The following is a 26782-nucleotide window of genomic DNA, read 5'->3' as shown; positions in this document are numbered from 1 at the left end:
AATCCCTACCTTCCCATTTCTATTAGATTTCCTTTTAGTTTCCTTTTTATCCTCAACCAACTTAAGCCTATTTTTCAACTGATCTAACGTCATGTGTCCTATATTCACCTTACCGGCATTTTTGGATGTGCTAACCTCTTCTTTGACAAAGTTCTTGGAAGTTGAACCAAACTTCTTATTGAGATTTTTCAAATTATCCTTTTTAGAATCACTTGCCTGTTTTAATTGATGAACCTTCAACGGATGCTCCTTTTCTTCCTTCAACGGATAACTTTCATCATCCGTTGATTCCACATCTGTTGACAATCCATCAATTAATTCTACTTCCTTTTTGTTTTTCTTCCAGGCATTCTCACAGAGTGATTCAATTCCCCGAACCTTGACAATCTGAGCACTAACATCCCTAGATGTTTTCCAGGCCTTGATTACTTTTTGCTCACGTTCTAGTTGTTTAGAAAGAATTTCTACTTTCTTAACAGACTCTTCTAGTTCACTCTCAACAGATAAGCATTTGATTTTAATCTTTTTAAGCTCAATTACCTTACCCTCTAACACATCATTCCTATCACTTAAAAACAAATTATTCTCTTTAATTCTTGTGTTCTCTTTAGCTAGTGATTTAAGGGAAACACGTAAATGATATAATTCATTGGACATATCATTTATAGCTTCATTGCATTTATTTTTAGAAAGCTGAGAGAGGTCAGTAGTAATTACCTGGTTGCTTGATGAACTAGTTTCATTTTCATCAGAATTAGCCATCAGGGCTAGGTTGACATACTCCATATCATCATCTTCATTGGCTCCATCAGCTGCCCAGTCATTTTCCTGAGTCAGAAAATCTCTTTCCTTTTGTTTGAGCAAATCGAAATATTTCTTTTTATAATTCAGTTGCTCAAATTTCTTCTTTTCAGAAGTTGGCTTTCTGCACTCATTTGCAAAGTGTCCACTTATGCCACAGTTATAACATTTGAACTTAGATTTGTCCATCATGTTCTTGTTTGGCTTAGTGAATCTAGTATTTTTCTTGAATTTCATCTTTACAAACCTTCTGGACAGAAATGCCAAATGTTCATCAACATCATCAGAGTCATCTTGACTGGAATTGTCTTCAACCTCAGCTACTTGCTCCTTTCCCTTTCTTGATTCTGATTTGCTTGTGCCAATTTTGAGACTTGGCATTGTCTTTTCTTCATTCCTGGCTTCAGTTCTCTCATTGTCAGCTACAAGTGCAACTTATCCACTTTTTCTCTTTCCCTTTTCCAACAGCTCATCTTGCTCCATCTCAAGTTCATAGGTCTTCAAAATTCCATATAATCTTTCAAGTGTGAAGTCTTTATATTCTTGAGAATTCCTTAGTGAAACAGTCATAGGTTTCCATTCCTTTTGTAGAGACCTCAGAAATTTTAAGTTGGAATCCTTGACTTGGTACACCCTGCCATACAGTTTCAATCCATTCAACAGTTTCTGAAATCTATTGAAGGTATCAATCAGTGATTCTCCTTCTTCAAAATGAAAATATTCATACTGTTGAATAAGAAACTGCATTTTATTTTCTCTAACTTGTTCGGCACCTTCACAGATAAGTTGCACAGTATCCCAAATTTCCTTAGCAGTTTGGCTGTTAATGACATTATCAAACATGTCTTGGTCTAGGTCATTAAATAGAATGTTCATGGCTTTCTTGTCCTTGTGAATCTCTTCAATATCTTCATCAGTCCATTCTGCTTTTGGCTTGGGAATAGACTGTCCAACAACAACTGTGGCAGTGACAGCTGTGGCCACCTTGTGAGGGATGTGAGGACCATTTTTAATGCAGTTGATGTAGCTTTCATCTTGAGAGAGAAGATGTAGATGCATCTTCACTTTCCAGTGATGATAATTATCTCTTTCCAGTATTGGAATCTTTACTCCAATATCCTTCTTACTCATGATGTTAGTAGAATAGATCTTTAAATTCTTTGTATGTTAAGAGCTTGCTCTGATACCAATTGTTATTCCTAAGGAACTAACAATGAGATTTACAAAAGGGGGGTTGAATGTAAATCTCAAAACTTTTTCAAGTTTTGAGCAGTTTCAAAGGCTAAGTGTTTGATGAACAGTTGTGTGTGAATTGTTTTGAGCAGGTGCAGACATATGTATATTCAAGACACAAAATGTAAAGAACACAAAGGCTTTAAAAACTTTTCTGGTGGATTTGTTGTTCCACCAGAGATGTGTATTTCAGAAAATCTTTGATTCAAAGAATTGATCACAGCTGCGTCCTAGTACAAACTAGATGACTTTCTCTCTATATTTTTCTAAACAGCTCTGGAAAATTCATCATCTAATTACTAGCTGCAACTTGGTTTATATATCACCAAGTTTACAAGTGAAGACAAAAATAAAATACAATTTTTAAAATAGTTCTTCACATGTTTCTTCTTCATTTCTCTATCCAATGCAATCTAGGATAATCTGTGAATCTTTGAATACTTCCTTGTTTGCACCAGAATGGAAATGCTGCATTTTCTTGATTCCTCCAAGAGGCTACCACATTCCAATTGTCTCTGTCAACCCATGTGCCTCTGTCAGCTTATGAATTGTCACTGTCAACTGCTATTGAACTGAGCATTCGTTATGCTTTTATCCGTTGATGGCTTTATCCGTTGATACTTTATCAGTTGAAGCTTTACCCGTTGATGCACTCATCCGTTGATGGATGTTATCCATTGAAGCTTTAGAGACATCCGTTGAAGTTTTGTTTCTCATCCGTTGAAGGCCTTTAATCTATCAGTTGATACTACTTCATTTACACAAAATTACAAGGCATGAAATATTTACAATTAGCCCTCCTATTTGCATATCCACTAGTTGTCAACATGACTTATAATTTCCCACAACTTATAAGAATTACAACTTAAATACAAAAACTGAAATGTGCTATAATACTAAACTTATTTCTAAGTAAAGCTACTCCATCAACGGATAGCCAGAGTGGTCTTATCAATTGAGGCTACAAACACTAGATTTCTACTCAAGTGTTTTGCTTAACTTATCATCAAACTAATACACATATTCCTAACAGTTTTAGTTTACTTTGTTCATCACCATAAACACTTCAAGAAAGCAGAAAAACACAAAAAAACATTCACCCCCGGTGTGTGATTCATTTTCTAACAACTGTAACTGAACAGAACTGACGAAACGGTTTGGTAACCGTTACGGCTTTACTCTAAAACCCGAACCGATTATAATATATATAAATATATATTTAATTTTGTAATTATATAATTTAGAAATAATACATTTTTAAATATATATAATAAATTATTTACCATACTAGTAGTCAAAATAAGCCTAGTGTTAGCTCGTTACTTCCTAACTTGGCATCTCCTAATTAGTATTTTGTTCATGTTCACTTGTATAACTTATACGCCACGTTTGGTATTATTGTTTCAGACAACTACATCAGTTTTTTGCTGAAAAACTGTCAGAAATGTGTTTGGTAAATTCTAAAGCTGCTGTTTGTAAAAACGCTTTTGGTCTAAAAGGTGCTGTTAGCAAAAACATGTCCCACATGCTTTTGAAAAAAGCTGTTTTCAGCTTTTGCAAGAAATAAATATCAGTTTCATCATCAAATCTTCTCAAAAACATTTTTTTTATATATTATATCTCAAAATATGCATAAATTAAAAAAAATTACCAAACAGTTATCTAATTTTACTTACAACACTTTTTTCACCAGCATCTTTTCTCACACCACAACAGTTTTCAATAGCACTCCTAAACGGAGCCATAATTTTCATTCCCTGCTACCTCGCGTTTTTCATGTTAGTTTTTTTCATCATACATTTAATTTTCCTTATTTTGTAGATAATAAAGTTAATAGGCTAGGTTGTAAATATTTCTTATCATTATATTAAAAAATAAAATTTAAAATTTAAAAAATGAAAAAAACTGAAACCGAAAATTGGTTAACCAAATAGAAAAAACCGTTCCACACTGTTTGAGTACGGTTAATAGGTAAAAACCGAACTGAACCGATAAATATATGGTTTGGTAACGGTTTTCGGTAAAAACCGAACCGAAGCGAACAAGTGAATGCACATAAGGCTGTCAAACAGATAATTCAGATACAGATCCGCCTATATCCATATCCGGATCCGAATCCGAAAATCCATATCGGTATTCGGATCCGAATCCGGAAATATTTAAAGAATAATATCCGAATCCGGATCCGACTGATACCATCCGGATACGGATCATATCCGGATCCGAATCCGATTTTCGATCAGATTTATTTTATTTTATATTAAAAATTAAAAAATTTGAAAACAATTGAAAAAATATATTTAAAAATTAAAAATTTATTTTTAAAAATTAATATAAGAGATAAAGTGATTTAATCATATTTAGTTTTTCAAAATGCGGTTTACCTTGGTTCACGTGGTTTGTAGGCTACTGCGTGAGCCCGTAGGGTTTATCCAGTGCGCACCCGAAGGGTCGCGACTGCGGGTTAACTGGGATAAAAAAAATAAATTTTATTTATCTTTTTAATATAATTATTATCAATAAATTGTTGAACGCAAATGCTTATTTTTTATATGTCTATAAAATTTTATAAACATAATATTTAATATATATACATAAACACCCTATAAATTTAATATAATATATTTTTTTAATTATTTAAATATTTAAATATAAAATATATTTTTTCGGATTCGGATATTATCGGATACGAATAAGCCTATATCCGTATCTGCAATCGTCGGATTCGAATGCGCATAATATCCGTTTTATTTCGAATACAAATAATATCCGTTTTATTTCGAATACCTATACAGATTTTTCGAAAGAATATCGGATTTTTCGAATTTTTTTTAAGTAGCACATAACAAATTTTTACGAAGTAGAAGGGCGTATCTACAATACCAACACTTGAATCTTTGTTTCATCTCCTCTGGGTTTCTCTTTTACAACCCCCAACATCAATCAATACGCTACCGGTTACTCAAATCCCAAACCTATATACACATATATACATACAACTTACACTTATCTCGTCCTTATAAACCTCCAATCTTTCTTTCATTTTCGCTCCAAAGGTAATATATATATATATATATATATTGTTCTAATGCTTGTGTATCTATAACTATGCAATTTTAGCCACTAGTAAAAATTGTACACAATTCACAATTTATTTGCAAACACTTAATTTTATGCAATTCATCAATTTTATGTTTTGTTTTATTTAGAGAATAAATTGCTGCTTTTGTTCTTTTCTTTAATGTTTATATATTAATAATTTAATAGCTCGAAATGCTTGTTTTTAGCTTGATTGTGTGTATCAATTGCATTGCGTGAATTTTGTAATATACGTGGATCATTAGTAGCTTTTACATGTTTTGACATTCCGAATTGTTATTTCGGTATGCTTAAATTGCGGATGCTAGACTTGTGGCAGTGTTTTAATGCACTACATTGCTCTGTTCGTATTTAGTATCAATTGAATTTTAACTATATGAAGGTATGTGTTGCCACTTACTAATTTAGATACCGTTCTTAGCTTGTGAACCTTTCTATTGATAAGGTTTGGTAATTGTGATAATGTATTTACTTGTTTACGAAACAGGAGGAGTTTATGTAAGAACGGAATGTGAGGCATTTTTGATTTAGTTACGGTATTACTTTGTTTGGTGCAAATGACATTTACTCTGGACACCTCATATGATACAGAGCACAAATTTAGTTTTTCGGGTGTTTATAGTAATCCTCGGATTTATGCATAGTTGAAGTAGTGTAGTTGTAAGATCAATTAGGAATTTTCTAGAGTTTACGAATATGGTAATAGGCTAATAGTTGTCTATTTGGAATTTTGATGTACAATGTTAGGTATTTAGTAGTATACTAGATGATCAGTAGAATTTGTTTAAGGAGAGCAATCATCTTGTATTAATTAGATTTTCAAATTGCTATCAAATTTGTATAATCGGATGAGATGAAATAGTTTGTGGAAGCCAAAACTATAATGAAGGTAATATCAACATGTTTATTGGAGGTTATATCTTTCAATTGTTGAGGGATGGTGAGTGGTAGTATTTTTCATTTTTTCTGAGCGACGTAGCTGTACTTTTCTTGCATTTCACGGGCTTTTAGTAAGGTAGCTTTAATCAATTGAACTAATGTCAATCGAAGCAATGTCCTAAATCATTTGCTCCATTTGTGATTTAGTGACTAGTGCTATGAATATTATCTAGAGCTTCGAAATAGTAACTCCATTCCAGTTCTATACCTTTATAGTGCAGTACTTATTAACTTCTAGCAGGATATATGTGAAGTAATAGATGGTTGCTGTTTTTATAGGGTGGTTTTTTTTTGTGAGGGGTTTGACAGGAATAACATCTTCTTTACTTTTAACAAGTCGTTGAAGGGGAGAGATATGACTGTGCACTTCTTTACGATGTTTATTGTTTAACAAAGATACATCATACATGGAAGGAATTAATTGCTTGAAATGTTTAATCAGTACAGCAAATTACACAAAACGAAAGAAGAATATTTTAAATACCTCTAAATTTTGTGTCTTGCTTTAGAAGAATATATATAAATAAGGATTTAGAAACCTAAAAGTGAGTCATCTTTTAATGCGACTTGAATTTTGTTGACACAATTCAAATAGTTCTGTATGACAGATTGGTGTTGCGCTAGTATATTTGAAAATCCGATTGTGCTTATTTGCGTTAGGGTTTCAGCTGCTAAAAAGGTGCTAACTACATTGTAACTCTGTTGGGTTTAAAATCTGTCTTCACTGATACATATCCTAACTATTAAACTTTCTGATTATATTCGAGCATTTTGGTCTTTCATTTAGTTGAAGGCTTGCAATTTGTTGAAGCCACATTTGATCAGTGCATGCTTTTTTGTTATATATATTAACTGTTGTGATCTTTCTTTCTCTAGATGCTGATCCCCACTCCCATGATGGTGGAAAACTAAGTAACTTGTTGCGTCATTGATCTCATTAGTCTGACTGAATGCTCAAGGTATCAACCTGCAAATTTTGTTTTGATTAGAATGACCAGATCTAGTCGGGAAAAGGAGTATGGTGCGAGCAGTAAGCTGTCAGAGGATAACTGCACTGTGGAAACTGCTGCAAGAACAAGGCCTTTCAGTTTTGATGAGATAATGCTCCAAAGAACACAAAAGAAACCACCTGCAGATGTCAAAGAAGTTATTGGAGGGAAACCATTAGGGAAAGACACAACTGAGAAAGTTCCCGATGCAGTTGATTCTTACAGAAAGAGAGACAAGGATTACTTGCATGATGATGGAAGGCATGCTTTTAAGGACTCTGTGGATTTGAACTCTCAGAAAAAAGATGAAGGCAAATTTTTTAATGTCAACAGAGAAAGTCATAGATCTGAAAGAAAATCAAGGACTTCACCAAAGAGAAGAAATGACATTGTTGATAGAGCTAAGAGACGCGAGATAGATGAACAAAATTTTGAAAAGAGAAAAAGTAATAAGTATAATGACTCCGAAAAGGGTTCTGAGAGGAAGCATTCAAGACAGCGCGTAACGGAGGACAAACCTGCAGAGAGAAATAGAGGTAACACAGAACATGAAGGAAAAAGGAAACACCGGAATAAAGATGACAGAAAAGCTAAAGAGAGAAATGCAACTAAGAAGCATGATTCATCCAAAGGACGTGAACCTGAACCTAAAGAGAAAGAGGGAAGGAAGTTACCATCAAAAGTTCTTAATGAGGTCTCTCAACTGAAAAGGAGACGATCAAGAAGTAGAGAGCGTGATAATGATAGTGGTAGGTCTACCTCACCTTTACCAAGAGCGCACAAAGTCAAACATGTTTCTCATGCTGTGCGTGATCATAGTGAATTGTCTGTACATTCTTCTAAAGATAGGAGTAAAATATCTAATCTCGAGTTCTACAGTCCTGAACCTAAGGAAAAAATTAAAAATAAGGAACCGTCAAAAGTTGTCAATGAGGACTCCCGACTGAAACGAAGACGGTCAAGAAGTAGAGAGCGCACTAGAGATACTGGTAGAAGGTCCATCTCACTTTCACCAAGAGCCCACAAACATGTGTCACATGCTGTGCATGGTCAAGGAGAGTTGCCTGCACAATCTTCTAAAGACCGGTCTGGAAGATCTAATTCCGATTTTGATGGTGCTAGAATGTCTAATAATGGTTTTAGTGGTCACCATCGCCATCATGGCGGTTCAGCAAGTAAGCTGGGTGGGTATTCTCCTAGAAAGAGAAGAACAGAATCTGCTGCTAAGACTCCTTCCCCGACCATTCGCTCTCCTGAGAAAAGAAGTGCTGGGTGGGATCACCCACCTTCTAAATCAGAAAGCAGTTTTAACGGGTCCATCCTCATTAATTTGCAGTCATCTGCCCAGATTATATCAGCAAACTTACCTCATGTCTCCATGGCGGTTCCTGTAACTTCATCAAATACAACAATGACTGCTTTATCTCCAAGAGTGGAGACTTCCTTGGACCCCATTCAGCTAACACAAGCTACCCGGCCTTCAAGGAGGCTATATGTAGAAAACTTGCCAACTGCATCTTCCGAGGAATCAGTAATGAAATGCATCAATAAGTTTATTCTCTCTTCAGGTGGCCACCATGTTCAAGGAACTCATCCTTGTATAAGCTGTATTGTAAGTGTAGTGTCATTTTTCTGGATAGACTTCTTGAATAACCATATTATAGAGAGGGCATTATCTTACCTTTTAATGCTTGGATGCCAGATAAACAAGGAGAAAAATCAAGCTCTTGTAGAATTTCTTACACCGGAGGATGCTTCTGCAGCTTTGTCTCTTGACGGCAGTACTTTTGAAGGCTCTATTCTAAAAGTCAGGCGACCTAAAGATTTTTTTGACACAAGTGTAAGGATAAATCTTCCTTGTTCTCGTCTGATCCTTTCCACAGATCCGAGATCTGTTAATTTATCTGATATACGTATATATTCCAACTACGTTTTTGTGTGAATGTTACATCCTCTTGCCATCCGGTATGTCTATTATTGTCCTTCCTTTTACTTCAACTTCTGATTTTTCAAATAATAAATATTTCATCTTCAACAATAGACTACAGAAGTGATAAAATATTATGTTACTGTTGTAGTTTAGCATCAGTTACTGTTGTAGTTTAATTACTATTTGATGACATATGGTCCATGGAGGTTGTTAAAGAATGTTTCCAACTTAATTTATAATTAGATTTGCAACTTGAGAGGTTCGTGATACAAATCATTATCTGTAACGAGCTTTTTCTGAAAGGTAAATAGGTGCAGAGGTACTTTGTATGTGTGCCACAATTATGCCTTGGGGGATATTAAAGGGTTTCGTGTGAGTTTTTTTTGTAACAATCACATATCGTTCTTTCTTTCGGTATATGCCACAGTTGCTTCAGTGGTCTTTTATGTAGGTGATTATTTAGAGATGAAAGACCTGCTCCTACTATAGCTTCAAATTTAATGTCTGCCAGCATGTTTTAACCTACGACATTCAGTCTCTAAAATCTCCTTGCACATTACAAACTTATGCGTTTGTGCATTCTATCAGTGTGACTCACGTGCTATTTCTTTTCGTCTTTTCCTCTAACATGTCGTGATTAATATTAAACACCATTTTTGTATGTTAATCATATATATTCTTATAGGTAGTAATGGTCTACACCTTCAATATTGTTTAAAGGTAATAATTTTGAAGATATAAATTTTTTTGTAGATTATGAGTTTGAGGCATCTATTCTTGATTTTGTGAGTAAGGCTCGTATAAAAGGGAATTCAGATACTGGTATAGTCTTAAAGTTAGTAGATCTTAAGATGTAAAGGAAGTCAAGTTCTAACATATATATTTGTTTTTCTAGAAAAGAAAATTTATCTATCTGCATCTCATTAGCTCTCACAAGTATTAGTTATAACCCTCTGAATTATTTGTTCCTTGCATCTTGCCTCCATATATGTAGTTCGTAGTCTGAAACTGGGTCTTGGTTAAAACTTAGAATTCACAGTACAGTTTGATCATCCCTTCTTGGTTGTGCCATTTTTGGTGTTATGCTCTATCAACACTTGAATTTTATGGTTGATCTTTTATCTTTTACAGATGTAGTGATATCTTGATAAGCAGATTAATTGTGTATTGGATCTGTCTGCGACCTTTTTGTATGTTGCATTTGCATGAAAGTTTTTTTTTTTTTTGGGGGGGGGATGATGATGAAGAATATCAATTTTGATCAAGCATTAAGTAAACAATAACTTTTCTATTTTTATGTCAATATTGTAAATAAGGAGTGGAAGTGACATACATAATTGGGGTGCAAGTACCTAAAGTTTTACTCCCTTTACATTATCTCTGTAGTTAGTCATGAAATTTTGGTTCTATATAAGCACACAAATTGGCATGAGAACTGAAGAGTTATGATATTGTCTTTTGTGTAAAGGCCTTAGGGATGTTTTGCCCCTGGTTAATCAAGCAAATAGTAAAATCTTAATGGAATACATATTTTTAACACTTGCTGATTAAGATGTGTAGTGATACATACTACCTGTGAGTTTACATGATCGAAGTTCTACTTTAGAAATATAAAAAATTCCCTCGTCAGCTGCCTAGAAGCTTGTTCCCGAGTGAAAGTAAAGAGAAATGAAGAAGAGAGCTTAGACGGTGAGACATGAAGAGAGGAAAGATTAAAGAAGCTAAATAAACATTCTTTCTTGTGTTCCTTAGGTTTTTAGGAAAGGAAGAAAAACTTGGATATGATTGGTGGTCAAGTTCAGAACACGTTGTAGATATTCGGTGTCACTATTCTCTTGTTTTTTTGATGTTCTTTGTTACTCATAAGCTATTTTCTTTTGATAAATTATTTCATCTTCTGAGGTATATGTGCTCACCATCATGTAGCAGGTTTTCAGACAGTTTGTATTTTCATGCAGACTGGCAATCCCAGGAAAGCTGTGGAGGAGGTTGGTTCAGTTAGCAATACTGTTAAGGATTCTCCACACAAGGTATAAACAGCAAATATATATTACAATTATAGATTGGGCTGGAGATAAGAAGTGTATAAGAGTAGAGTTGGTCAGTAATTAGCATCTTATGCCGTGTATGAATTCTCATTCCCAATTGTTCTTTTATGTATTAATTGCTGGATTACAGAGTCAGAGTCTTGTTTATCTGGAATAATCTTATGCAATGCAAATCAGAATAGTAGCGTCACTACAATTTTTTATTGAGAATATGTTAGAGTCTGTTAGGTTGTCTTATTCATCTTTCTGTCTCGAAACAGGTCATTTCCTATACTGATCAGCTTTAATTTGGTGTGACACTATTCTAACTTTATCATATAACTTTGATCTGGTGTGATTTACCAATTTTTACACTATTTTAGTGCATATCCTCTTTAATGGGACACACTAAAACGATGTATAAGTTATGCTAAATAGTTTACTTATGGTTAAACACTATTCATTTGGTGAAATTTTTACACAGAATTGACTCTTTTAAAATCATATATGTGCTCTCATGAGTCGCATGCACTAGCCAAAACCATTTAATTCCCTTTACATTCTCACGAACTTATTTATTTTCTATGTTTTTTTCCATAATCTAAATTTAGATCTCCACCAAACAAGAGTTAATTGAAATTTTACATTTTCTTAATCTTATGCATAGGGTCCTGCATCTGTTTGCTCAGATAGTTCGTTTTCCAATTCATTTTTTTTTGGTTTTAACTTTTACCTTGGACAAAGTTCATATATTAGAAGTTAAGTTTATTCCATAGACGAGGTATAGAAACATATGTATGTTTAACAGTTATTTACTAAATTTTTTTTGTTCTTAACAACTAAAATGTTTCTAATTAATCATACAAGTGTAATACTTTGTAGCATACTCTTTTTTGTAATTTTGAGCTTAAATATGTTACATTGGATTCACAAGAACTGGTTCCTGTGTTTTTTGCTCCTTCCTTCTCTTGAGCTTTTAAACTTTAAGAATACAATCTTCTGTGATTGTAGGTTTTTGTTGGCGGGATTTCGAAAGCCATTTCATCGGACATGGTAACTTACCTTTTTTTCTTGTTATTCCAGATCATGTACTTTCTACTGACTAGATTATTGTCCCTTCCCAGCTTATGGAAATTGCTTCCATCTTTGGGCCTTTGAGGGCCTTCCGCTATGAGGTTAATAGAGATCTCAATGAACCATGTGCATTTCTTGAGGTATTTCTCATACTTGCAATAATTGGTTTTTAGATTAATAATGTTTTCCTCTCTGCCACTGCATGCATGGATGGTATTTGCTATTGTTTTTGAGTGATTAATCAAATTTTCAGCAAACCTTGTTCCAATAAAAGAATTGGTGAGATTATCTCTTTGGATTTTCAACCTGATTTTTCTTTTATACTGTATAAAAAAGATATCAGAACCAAAATGAACAATTATAACTCTTATCAATAGTATACTTAATCCTGAAGACTAAATATGACGTCATAAGTTTTAACAGACACATCCGTGAGAACACCTAAATGACACGGTCCAAGTTATAATATACACACATATCCTAACACTTATTCTAATTGACTTAACCTAAAAACATAGGTTAGTATTACATAATTGAAAACCCTAAAACTCACAACTTACAAAAATACTTAAAACCAAATTTTAACTTAAATTTATTATTTTTGAGAAAATTTTTTTATCAAAAAAATTACATATCTTAAACATACATATTTTAAATTACTATTAATTTACAAAAATTACTATTAAAAATTACATATTTTAAATATACATATTTTAAAGATACTATTCGTTCACAATTGCTATAAACTACTAAACCCTACCAACCAATGAAACTCGGACCTTATAAGTTAAATGCATACCTTAAAAATAAATCATTCAATAATTATTAATTTCTAATTGCTATTAAAATAGAACATTAAAATTATTCTTCTAACTTCAAAGCAACACACCAAAGATTATATATGTTAAATTATTATTTAAACCCCAAATTTACAAAAGGGAAACAAAAATTTCTATACTTAATTTACATAATATATTTACCAAATTTATTGATTCCTAATTGGTATAAATGTAACACACAAGTAGACAAACAACTATTTTTGAAATTATACTTTTAACTTCAACCCTATATACCAAAAAACAAAAATTGTACACTTACTTTATTTATTACCATGTTAGTTGAATTCTTATATCAATAACAACATTATGCATCCATAATACAATTTTAAATTTTATCTAATTAATTTGAAGTCATATTAACAATTCTTAAAATGAATAAGTAATTCATTAAATTTATTATTTTAGAAATTTTTTTTAAATACAAACACCATTTATTCTGCATACACTAAAATCTTTACAACCCTAAAAATCCTCTATTAATAATAAGTTAACATAACTTTTTAAAATAATACATGAATATATACCAACAAAATTTATTACATATTCCCTAACATTAAAAAATTTATAAGCTTTATAAAGCCACCAACATTGTAGAAGTATTAAAATAAAAGTTAACAATATTTTTTTTAAATAACCATTCATATCAGAACATTACATGGACAAATAACGTATCACATAATTTTTTTAGGAAATATACATGATAATAGTAAAACCAAACCAAACTAAAACAAACTGGGTAGGATGTACGCTGCCCTCAAAGTAGGAAAGTAGGAGGGAGATCATTTCCCAGATTATTCACACGGGACTTATATTAAGCGAATGCATTTGATAATTTATAATGATATACATGATAATAGTATCATCACCAAATTAAATTTATATAACATTTACACCATTCATTTGTCATATCTCTACATAAAAACCTTAAGATACACATTTACAAGTGCCAAAACCAAGAAAAGTTTTGTTTATATATTTAAGACATCTCCATGCAATGCCATTAAAGTTGATGATAGAGTATGTAGAGGTGTTTCAATGTGTATGTCATAGATAGCCCTAATAATAAGACCCAAATGTGATAGACCCTATAATTATATAAAACTTATTACGGATGCTCGATAGTACCAATGAACTGGTGAAGTGCTTAAGAATGGCCCGAGGTCGCTTCAAAAAATAAAAAATAGCGGAACTCAAGATAATGATGAAAGAATTTAGGTCAACATGTTGACATGAGCATCATATGACACCATCCAAGAAGTGTGGCAAAAGAGATATAGTTATTAATAGGAAAATGATGGATTTACAATAATTATTGATCACCACCCTCGGTTTACGGCTCTCCAATATTCGTATTGTTCATACATGGTGAAAATGGATATCATGGAAAGACATATTATGTGGATAATAATGGGACGATTTAAAAAAAGCAGTAGAATGTCGCTTCAGGGGATTTCTCTTCATACAAATTTATGATCCGTCCAGGTGAAGGTATGTTAACATTATTTACTTCAAATCTTACATATGATGCACACAATGGTTAGTGAATGTATGTTAACATTATTTACTTACAATTTTAAATAAGTTCACTTATTATATACTCCATATCAAAGAAAATAAAATTTAATAAAATCTAGGCTTTGAAACTACTATAATAATTCAATTATTCATACACTTTGTTTCGAGTGTAACAGTTTATATTATAAAAAAGATATTACCTTAACCTAATATACTTAACAATTTTACTATTGTAATATGTCTTTTTATGACTAAACCCATGTCTGTTTTCCTATTCCTATGAATTAAACAGTTTCTTTTACTAATTGGCTAGAAAAAAACTTTTTTTTTATAGAATCTATAAAATAGTACAACCAACATTACTCTCTAAACTTACACTTACACTAAAACTGAATACTACAGTTCTCAAATTTTTGTCCAACCTTTCTGTGCATACTAAAATCACAAAAAATCAGAGAATACTGTATTTTTACAAAATATAGTAATTTCAATTACAAAACTACCTGCTCATTATTTGATAAAAACAACAATGCCATAAAGTACCAACTCACCGTCGTACAACTAATCTAGATACACATCCTAATATTAAATTTATTGAACTCAACAAATATCAATACAAAATTTGTATTACAAATACACAAACTCCTACGTCTAAATAACCACCACACATGTTTCCTAATAGATACAACCTTAGCTGCAATTATCAACTACAACTACTTTATGTGCCTTTATGAATATTTAACAATTATAACACTTACCACCCAAATATATAGCCCCGCCGCGTAGCGCGGGCAAACAAGTACTAGTTTCCCTTAATTCTATAGGGTTAATTAATATCTGTTACACATTATTTATTCACAGAAAGACTTTCAGATCTCTTTCTAATTTTTAGCAGGTCAAAAAAAATTATAGTCAATGTTTTGATTTACTTGACAATTCAGTAAATGTAAATCAGTTCTCATGGTAAAATATTGTGGTAATTACTAAGAGTTCGAAGGCTGTTAGAAAGGCAGTATTACATGTATCCTTTTGTGATTGAAGCAGAGATTGATAGTGGTCTGTACTTGCTAAAAGTTATCTACTGTTAGTTTTCGTTAGCAATGAGAATTTGCTTCCTATGCTTTCTGTTAAATCAGCATAAGAAATTTTTTCAACTGCATTTCTGGATGTATTTTTAATGATGCAAAGCAACCTATAGGAAGCAAGCAACCATTCCAGTATCGAAAACCTTGAGCTCAGTATCTTTCTTCACAACCCATAGTCTCAGGGGATAATCAGTGCCCTCATCGTAACAGAAAACAGATAATGGAGATGAGAAATAATTGTTTTGTATCAGTAGACTGATGATATAGCTTTTGTTTTGGCAGTTGGAGATTGTTATGCTTTTTTGATTGAACCCAGCAAAGTAGTAAGGAAAAACCACAAGATAATGTTAAGACAAATTACAATATATACCAGGGCTATTGTAAGATATTGAGTGAGGCTTAAAATCGTGGCTGCAAGACTAAAGATGTGATTAAGTTCAAGAATTCTCTATATTTGTTATAATCTGGATTCTTGACTTGTTTCAGTATATGCACTAGGTGATCTCATTGATATGACTTGTTTCAGTATGTTGACCAATCTATGACCAAGAAGGCATGTGCTGGATTGAATGGTATGAAGTTGGGTGGGAAAGTTCTCACCGTGGTCCAAGCTATGCAAAATGCTTCACTAATTGTAAGTCGTGACTGCTCTTTCCTTTTCTTGATGGATGTTTTCTCATTATCTCCTCAAACTTCTTGAATTGATACGAAGGAATATATATGTTAGGTAAATAATGAAAATTCACCTTGCTATGAAATTCCGTTGCATGCAAAGACACTTCTGGAAGAGCCCACTCATGTTCTGAAGCTGAAAAATGTGGTATATGATTAAATAGTGTTCTTGTATATTCTTGACAGAAATGTAGTTCTTTACCTCCTGCTAGTTTGGTTAGTTTATAGGTCCTTGTTCGTTTATGATTTCTATCTTTTGCAGATTGATTCGCAGTACCTCTTACTAATTTCTGAGTCAGAACTTGAAGAAATGTTAGAAGATGTACGAGTAGAGTGTGCCAGGTCTAACAGAATATTGACATCATAGACAACTATAATCTCTGTATTGTGTCTTTTCAGTTTCTCAGGTCATTAGTTTTTTTTTTAATAATTTTTTATTGTGTCACCAAACAATTCTGCAGGTTCGGCACTGTTGTATCTGTAAATGTTGTAAAGACCCAGAAGTCTAGTATAGCTCCAGAAACAAATGGAGTTGGTAGTATTGTTTCTGCTGGAGATGAGGCTGACCTGAAGTATGATGATACCAAGACAAGAACGGAAGTTCAGCCAGATTCGGTTCATCATGTCTTGGGAGAGCTTTGTAGTGCAGATCCTTCAAGCAGCAGGCACAAAAATGAAGGCACTGTGGACGCAGATGTTCACATCAGTTCTGCTGATCAAATGAACATGGTGGAGCTATCTAGCTGGGTCAGTAAAGCTGAAGATGGTCCTGAGGCTATGGAAACTAGCAGCATGTCTGATAAACTCCTTGACAATCTGGAAAAAGATCAAGTACATCAATCTATGCAAGGTGATGAAGGTGAAAAGGTGGTTGAAGACTCTGCCCGTTGTGAGGGTTCCCACATTTCGATTAAAATATCCAACCAGTTTGATATTTGCGTAGATAACAAAGAGATCCCTGATGACTCATTTAAGGATAATAGTCAAACTGAGGTCCCTCGTGTTGAAAACATAATTTCGTCTGAACAAGAGGAACATTCAATGTTAGACTGGGCTTCCTTTGACTTGGATCATAATGTGAGTGAAGAGCTGGATAGTACTGAAAACAAAGAAAAAATAGAACGAGAATTTGATCAAGGAGATGCTTTCGAGCCTGGTTGTGTATTAGTGGAGTTCAGAAGAACCGAAGCATCTTGCATAGCAGCGCATTGTTTGCATGGGCGTTTGTTTGATGACCGTGTGGTGACTGTGGCCTATGTTGATCTTGAATCATACCGGAATAGATTCCCAAATGATTTACTGCTATATAAACCCTAGATATCAGCGGGTATGTGGGACTTCCGTCTCATCTGTCATTTTGCAAATGTCTGAGTTCAAATGGATCGAACATATTCATTTACTTAAAAATACATTCGGTTCCTTTGTAACTTTGTTCATTATCATGATAGTTGTTACCAGACCTTTTTGTCGTAGTATCACTTGAACTCATAGAAGTTTGTGTTTGTGTTTTTTTATTTTAGTTTTTTTTTTTTAACTTTAATACATAAACAGAAACAGGGTGGCAATCCATGTAGGGCTCCCTTAGATAAAAATCCATAGAGAATCATTATTTAAAAAATGTAAATATATAATTTATTTTATTTTTCATCATATATAGTTACAAAATTTAATTATCAAATTAAAAACGAAGTTGGACAATTTTTTTATTTAAAAAATCATTGAAATTTGATGAAATAGTCTAAAGTGGTTCTGTAGTAAAATTACAGTAAAATCACATTTATCCAAAATTATTACACAGTAGAATCAAATTTAAAATCACTATTTTTTTTTCAAATTTCAATTGTTAAACGTTTTATTATATTTAAATATAATTATTATTCTACATTATCAACGAATATGATGAAATTCTATAATAGAATCAAGGCTTCTTTACGGTTCTCTATATAAGAGGGCCATCTCTTGAAGAAAGATCAACATGTTATGCCTTAATTTTTATTTCCTTCACGCGGACTATATATATAGGGTCTTATTCTAATGAAAACTTTTTTATGGTGAGATATGAGATTTAATCTCCACCACACAAATTTAAATGTATTTTTAATCTGGACCACCTATTTTAAATCTCATCATCATTAACAACCATCATCTCCTCCATCATAATCTTTTTAATTATCACCACCCATTGCCACCTCCAACTACCGGCAACCACCATTTCCGGCCACCACCTCCGGCCACCACCAGAAAATCACCACCGTCAAATATAAAATCACCACCGTCAAATCAAAAATCACCACCGGAAAATCAAAAATCACTGCATCCGACCACCTGCAAAACAGAAAATCACCACCGGAAAAAAAAATCACCATACTCGATCACTCTTTTTCAACCAGATGCGGCCACGGCCACCGTTTCGACCATTACACCAACATAATAACCACCACATCATCATAAAATTATCACTAATCACCACCGATCAATAGTAAAATCACAATATTAAACCATCCAACCACCACTTATAATTGTCGCCGCCACGATGACATCACCCGTCACCACTTCGACCATATTCCGACCACTAGATAAGAAAAATCACCGGAATCGACCAGAAAAGAACCTTAATATGAAAACTAAAAATTATCAGATCTGAATGAAAAATCACTAAATCGCTTCCGTTTCGAGCTTGAGCAGAGCTTTAATGGTGTCCCAATCGACTACACGACTTTTGCACGTGAATCTCTTTCGTCTTCTATGTCTTCGACGATTTAATTGTAACATTAAATCTGGGTTTAATAGGCGTTTGCAATTCGAGCCTGATTCAATGGATGAGTGGAAGTGATGGTTGAGGCAACGGAAATGTATCACCGGAGTTTCAGGTGGCGGAAGGCAATGGATTTGAAAGGAAGAGAGAGGGAGAGAGGGAGAGAGGGAGAGAGAAAGAGAGGAGGCGGAACCGATGTGGGGTGGAGCTGTGAGAGAGGGCGGCGGCGGCGACGATGACGATGAGTGGGGGTGGGTGGGTTGGTTGGGGAGTGTAGAGAAGCAGTGTATAATTGTTTTGGCAAGTGAGAGAAACTGAGGAGATGAAAATGTGTGGTTTAGATTATAAAAAATTAATAAAAATTAAGGGTCGAGATTAGATCTCATATCTAATAAAAATAGAGGTTCTCATTTGAGCAACTCCCTATATATATATAATGATCAAATAGAAACCAAAATTATATATATATATATATAGTTTTACTCCAATACAAACTAAATTAAAATACAAACTACAAACTACACCTTCCACACACATCTACACATAATTCCCTCCATGTTTAATTGAATTTTTTCCGTCAATTAGTGAACTCTTTTTAAAATCTAACTTCACTATATTTTTCTACATCATCCAACAATCAGTATAAATACCATATTTGATATGTTTCGACGATAAATCACTAATTATGTCAACGAGAATCACTAAAAGTACTGGTTCTGGAATTAGTACTGATTTCAGTTTACTGATCCGGGTAAGTTTAAATACTGATTTATCGTCAAAATATAGCAAATATGCTATGGAAATCGATGAGTGGGAGATGAATAAAAATACGGTGAAATTATTTTTTTTTAAAAGTTAACCAACTAACGGGAAAAGTAAAATTAAAAACGAAGGGGAAAGTGATTAAACATGTGGGTCTCATTGGTTTAGAGCATATGCAGCGTGGACAGCAAATCAGTGATTCAGCAGAAGAATCAATGGAGCACACTAATTTGTATATGCAGCGCGTCAAATCGAGGCCATCAATTATCAACACTCCATTAATTCAGCAGCCTCGACATCAATTTTTAATGGCCGTTGCAATGGCCATCAATTGCTGGGTCCCACCTGCATTCACTTGTTTACACTGCATGTCTCCTTCTTTTTCTTGCAACGACTATTTATTTAACGGTCTGATATTTGTGTATATATATTGCTTCTTCTGTTTAATTACTTGCAGCAAATTTTACAACACCCATATTTCTATCTTTTTATTTTTATTTTCCTTCAATATAATTATATATTTAAATATATAATGGGTACTAATTGGCTTCCTTCCGAAGAATTACAATTATGTATTTCATGGGCTCGACAATCTGTTGATCCGATCACCGGTCGCTATTCAAACAAGAATAATTTATGGGGGCGAATTCACGAGGATTATGCAAAAAATTGGTGTGGCACTCCAGAGAATCTTCATGCCGAACCTCGTTCAAAAATTGCTCTAGACTCGCATTGGGCACCATTGAAGAGAGCACTAAAAAAATGGCAATGTGCAAAAAATCAAGCTAGTAGATATAGTGCAAGCGGAACCAATTTGGTAGATGAGGTAAATATATATATATATATATATTTCAATACGTTTTTATATTTGTGATAACTTAGCATCCAATTTTTTTTTATTTTTTCAGATAACTCAGGTTCAAGGATTATATTTCAAGGAAATGAATAAGACATTTGACAAATTGGAATGTTATGAAGCAGTTGCAACACATCCTCAATTTGTGGACGTTCCCACTACTTCTCCTCCATTTCAACGAAATTTTCCCACACAAATGAAATCACCAATCAATTTGAATAGTGATGATTGCATTGATGAAGAAGGTTTTACAACTCCAGAGTCTAATCGAGAAACCGAAAGTCCTTCCAGTCCAGTTAGACCGATGGGAGTAAAGGCGTCCAAACATGCAAAAAAGAAAGGAAAGCAACGTATGACCGAAAAAGAAGAGATGTCTATGGCTATTTTCAATAGTATGTAATGTTATCAAAAACAACTAGTGGAGGCCAACATCAAAAGAGATGAGGATGATTAGAAGATTTTCTAGGTCTTGAGTTTCTCCCTTGTGGTTCATCTGGGGTATCAATGAACTCCTTCATTATCAACGCTTCGGTCACCATGGTATTCATAATTTCAGACTCTTCTTGACTGTGTTTTTGTCTCTGACTCAATAATCTTTTTAATGAATTTATTATTGCAAAGATCATTATTTATAGACGATTTTCTATCTATAAATCTAGATCATGACACATGTCATAATGTGATTCAACGAAAATCTTATCAAAAATTAAAATTTATCAATTATCTTATCAAAAATCTGAAATTATCCAGCAATGTATTATTGGATACTATTTGTGGGACCATTAAATAATAGAGATGAAAATAAATTTATGATATATAATATAATTATTTATTTGATGAATAGTAATTGATGGATTGATGGAGTCATGTGGGTGTATAAAAATTAAGGAAAAAAGTGATTCCAGCATGAATAGTAATCAACTCCATTGATTGAATTGATGAATTGACGGAGTTGAGGGGTGCATATGCTCTTATAGTTTGTATTTTAATATTGGTTTGTATTTGAGCACTTGCCTATATATATATATGAGTCCCCTTCCCCAACCATGGTTGATTGGAGTTTTTTCAGAGCCAACCCTTACGCAATGGTTCATTGCGGAAGGCTATTAAATTACCTTTTTACCCTGACTTCCACTATGATTCATTGCGGAAGGACTGAAAATACCCTTTTGCCCTTAATACTTCCGCAATGATTCATTACGGAAGTCGTGTACAGATATACCCTGCTAACCAACTGTTAGCAGTTTTATCAATTAAAATTTGTTCTTGAGCGTTTTTTGGGCGATTCTGTGCGATCCTAGGGCGATTTCGAGCTTTTCTAAAGCAATTGCAACTGATTCTTTTGTGTTCTTCTTCCTTGATTCAAAGGTTCGTTATTCTTCTTCCATTTTTTTCTCTTGTATACGCACAAACACACACGAGATGTATGTATATATACACACATACACAGTACACACACAAGATGTTCTTGATTATACACACATGATAATCTTGATTATTTGTGTTGATTTTGTTCTTTTTTAGTCGAATTGTATGATGATTTTATTCTTTTTAGTTCGAATTGTAGCATGATTTGATACTTTTTAGATGGAATTATATGTTCTTGATTCTTTCTGATTAATTAGTTCGAATTAGGGTTAGTATTAATTAGAAATTTTTAATTTTTTATTTCGAATTAATTAATTTTTATTTTGAATTATATGTTAAAATTTGGCATATTCAAGGGTGATTTTTTTTGACTGAAGTAGTGATTTTGGGACATATTCGAGGTAATTGAGTTTCGGGTTTTGGGTTGTGTTTGTTTTTGTGGTTGTGGTGATTATATGTTGCTCCGAGTTTTAAGTGAATATGAATGTGAGAGAGGTGAAAGGAATGATTTTTTTTATAGCTCTGAATTTTAAGTACCAGGTGAAAGGAAAGATTTTTTGAATGTAGTAGTGGTTTTGGGATAGATTCGTGGTAATTGAGTTTTCGGGTTTTGCTTGTGTTCTGTGGACAAGGTGTTTTGTTGAATTTGTTTATTTGGTAAAAATGGATATCAAGTCACTGGCTTTACAACAGTCCTGGAAGTATTTGTTGAGTAATTGGATTAGAGTTGTATGAGGGGTGGATATAGACTTCATATAAATTTAGTTATGATTTCATGGAGTCCAATTTATGGGGACAATAATGATTTAATTAGTAATTCCTTGACACGATAAAAGAACTTTCTAGCGTAATCTTTTAACTTTAAAGTTGTATTGCTTTGGAATGATTTTTGGCATTGTATTCTGTTCCTGGGAAATTGAAAAGAAATGTCCAAGAAAGCATACATATTTGTGGTAGATTTTGTTTTATCGTTCTGTTAGTTGGTTTCTTAAATATTAGCTCAGAACCAGTTATTCAATTGCTAAGTCTGTTACTTAGAATCACTGTTTTTGTTACTAATGGGTGATTGAAATGTAGAAATAAGAGTGTACAAATGGAGTAAACTAGAGAGAAATAGTTGTCGATAAATAGACTAGAGATACATAAACCCTAGGTTCAGAGATATATGGTAACTATGGTGGTAATCATTATTACTACACTGCAAAGGACTACCAAGAAGAACAAAGCATAGTTGATTGACTACACATGCTTCTGTAATAGTGTTCTAAGCATGGTTTTACCCTTTATGTACTCCCATTAGTTGGAGGATGATTGAGGAGCCTACTTTTCTTTTGAGGGAATTGAAAAGCCTATTAGTAACCCTGAACCAATTAATTAATTAAAGTAGTGAATGTCGCATGCCTAATTTTCCAAGAAAAATTATCAGTTTCTGTACATCACACTCGAGCTCTATTAGGTGAAGTGATATTCATAGTTACCGCGGAAATTTGGATTAAATATATGAGTTAGGCATACTTGTTTAATTGAGGCTAATTAGAATGACTAAATATGATTAGAATAATTAATTTGAATTTAAAGTAATAATTTGAAATAAGGATTAGGTCATTTTAATTTTTTAATTTGAAATAAATTAGTTAAGAAATGAATTTAGGTTTAATTTTGAGTTGTGAATTTCATTCGAATAATTAGGTTAATATTTAAAATTAATGATAAATGGTTTGGAATAATTATGAATAATTATTAGGTTAATTTAAATTAATAATTTCAATTAAGGGTATTTCTTAGTATTTAAATATATATTTGTTTAAATACTTGTTTAATTGGGGCTAATGAAAATGACTAAATATGATTAGAATAATTAATTTGAATTTGAAATAAGGATATATTTATAGATATCCTTGTTTACACTTATTTAATTGCAAATTACTAGTTTAATTGTTAATTAATTGTTCATAATCTATCCTTGTTTAATTACTTGTTTATTTGCAGTTATTTGTTTAGTTGCTTGTTATTTTGCCCTTATTTGTGCATTATAGTATCAAACTGAAATAATTCTTGTTTTGAAAATTGCAGATAAAATGAATATGGAATGCGGGCCTATGGATCGATCATTGCTGACCATGCAGGATGATCACATTAGTACTCTTATATGGCATGGGGGTGAGAGGGAGACGCTCGATGTTAGACAGTTGACTGCTAACATGGGTAACTGGGTATTGGATGAGGAGCAGATACATTTGCTTATAGGCTGGGATTTCGGGGTGTTTGTTAACCTTTTGGTTGTTCCACATAATGATATTCGCTTGATCACTGCACTGGTGGAGAGGTGGAGGCCAGAGACTAACTCATTTCACTTCACATTCAGTGAGATGACCATTACACTGGAGGATGTTTACATGATCTTGGGGCTGCCTATTACTGGTCGTGCTGTTACCCATACGGAGCTTGATAATCCGAAACCGTATTGGGTGACCAACTGGGAGGATTTGAGGATGACTGAGAAGGAGCGGGCTGATATGTATACCCGGTTACCGGGTATACGTCCCTCGAACTAATATGATGATAAGTAAGGGAAGTGGTTCTTTTTTTTATTTTAAATTTTATTCAATGTTTAATTCAATATAAATCTCTTTCTTAAATTTAATTAAGTACTTTATTTTTAAAAAATAACTTAATTGTTTTAAAATATAAATATTATTTTTGTTTTAAATTATAAATATATTTAAATCAGAAACACATTTAAAGCACATATTATTTAAACAAATAATTAAAAAAAAAAATGCTTCCGCATTATATCAATGCGGCCTCCCGGATGTTCTCCGCATTGTTTCATTGCGGAAGTATCCGCATTGTTTCATAGCGGAAGTCTTCCGCATTGTTTCATTGCGGAAGTCTTTTTCTATTGGCTCCCACCACGTGGAGCCAACCGTGTCTGTGGAATTTTACCCTATATATATATAGAGAGAGAGTTTTACTCCAATACAAACTAAATTAAAATACAAACTACAAACTACACCTCTCACACACAACTACACATGATTCCCTCCATTTTTAATTGAATTTTTCCCGTCAATTAGTGAATTCTTTTTAAAATCTAACTTCACTATATTTTTCTATATCATCCAACAATCAGTATGAATACCATATTTGATATATTTCGACGATAAATCACTAATTATGTCTACGAGAATCACTAAATGTACTGGTTCTGAAATTAGTACTGATTTCAGTTTACTGATTCAGATAAATTTAAATACTGATTTGTCGTCAAAATATAGAAAATATGCTATGCAAATCGATTTGTGGGAGATGAATAAAAATACGGTGAAATTATTTTTTTAAAAAAGTTAACCAATTAACGGGAAAAGTAAAATTAAAAACGAAGGGGAAAGTGATTAAACATGTGGGTCTCATTGGTTTGTAGTTTGTATTCTAATATTGGTTTGTATTTGAGCATTTGCCTATATATATATATATATATATATATATATAGGGGAATGATCAAATACAAACTAAAATTAAAATAGAAACTAGGAACCAATCTAAACCATTAGATTTACCTAATCTAATGCCCCCCCTAAATCACCCCACCCAACTACTCTGCACCTTCCCACACCCAATTTTAGCTTTTCCCCTCCGTTTTTAATTTGATTTTTTCCGTCAAACCGTAAGTCTTTTTTAAAATCCGATTTCACTATATTTTTCTACAATTCTCAACGATCGATTTGCATACCATATGTGTTATATTTCGAATTATTTTTTTAAAAAAAATTATTTGGTTTCTAGTTTCTATTCTAAATTAATTTATATTAGAGTAGCCCCCTATATATATATAGGGTATATATATAGGGGCTGTTCAAATAGAAACGCCCTTAAAATAAAAACTGGAAACAAGCCCCGCCCAATAAAACTTACATGCGCCTGACAACCCACACATGACTGACATGCACCTGTTACACACGCACCACTAATTCCCTCCATTTTTAAATTAATTTTTTCTCTTATTCAACGAGTTGTTTTTTAAATTTGTCTTCACTGTATTTTTGTACATCTTTCAACGATCAGTATGAATACCGTATGTGCTATATTCCAGCGATATATTACTAATTATATTTACGATAATCAATAAAATTTAGCTAATTTAACTAATAATATAAAAGGAACAGAGAGAGATATTGAACTTTGTTGGGCCTGGTTCAATTATGTGGGCTATGGTTTTATTAAGCCCAAATAAATAAATGAAGAAAAACACAGGAGAAGGTCCGAGAGCAAAAAAAGAAATTAAAAAGGGGGAGACAAAGCGTTTCTGTGAGTATGATATTCATACTGATATACTATGCAATCACTAAATCGTATGACGACAATCACTAAACTGCACATAATAATCACCAAATTACACATAGTAACCAATATATTGTACATAAAAATCACTATTTACATGGTCTCTTTTCTAGGGTTTAAGGCCAGGCCCTAAACCCTAGACTAAGTTAGGGTTTAAGCTCTAGGGTTTAGGGCCCCTACACCCTAAACCCTAAATACATGTAATGTTTATCAACAAATTTATTATTATTAGAAAGAGCTAAATATTTTTAAAACTTATTTAAGGAATTGGTGAATCCTAAAAACTTAACAACTACTAAATTAAGTTTCAATTTAAACTTTAGATAGTAATTTCTAGATCTTGAATCACTAATTATGCTTACGAGAATCACTAAAAATCTAAAATTAAGAATTTATGAAATTTAGTAATTTCGATTTAGTGATTCTGTTAAGTATAAATAGTGATTATCGTCGGAATATAGCAAATATGGTATGCAAATTGATCTTTGGGAGATGGA

General features: G+C 32.9%; 1 protein-coding gene across 1 annotated transcript; it reads left to right on the top strand.

Moving 5' to 3' along the window:
• Positions 1–4895: 4895 nt before the first annotated feature.
• Positions 4896–17662, top strand: LOC141689532 (uncharacterized). Its single transcript, XM_074493858.1, has 10 exons — positions 4896–5090; positions 6949–8673; positions 8764–8901; positions 10950–11021; positions 12030–12071; positions 12143–12232; positions 16058–16165; positions 16259–16351; positions 16466–16545; positions 16665–17662. Exons 2-10 carry the CDS (start codon positions 7063–7065, stop codon positions 17518–17520), a joined length of 3090 nt encoding a protein of 1029 aa, XP_074349959.1. The 5' UTR covers positions 4896–5090; positions 6949–7062; the 3' UTR covers positions 17521–17662.
• Positions 17663–26782: the final 9120 nt, after the last annotated feature.

This window comes from Apium graveolens, chromosome 10 (assembly GCF_009905375.1).
Source record: "Apium graveolens cultivar Ventura chromosome 10, ASM990537v1, whole genome shotgun sequence".
Taxonomy (NCBI): domain Eukaryota; kingdom Viridiplantae; phylum Streptophyta; class Magnoliopsida; order Apiales; family Apiaceae; genus Apium; species Apium graveolens.
This window is presented reverse-complemented; position numbering and strand designations above follow the sequence as displayed.

Excerpts from the sequence above, each read along its gene's own strand:
- LOC141689532 (XM_074493858.1), top strand. The coding sequence starts at position 7,063 with ATGACCAGATCTAGTCGGGAAAAGGAGTATGGTGCGAGCAGTAAGCTG. Across the intron at positions 12,072-12,142 it reads AAGCCATTTCATCGGACATG|CTTATGGAAATTGCTTCCAT; the intron begins GTAACTTACCTT and ends GTCCCTTCCCAG. Across the intron at positions 16,546-16,664 it reads GTACGAGTAGAGTGTGCCAG|GTTCGGCACTGTTGTATCTG; the intron begins GTCTAACAGAAT and ends ACAATTCTGCAG.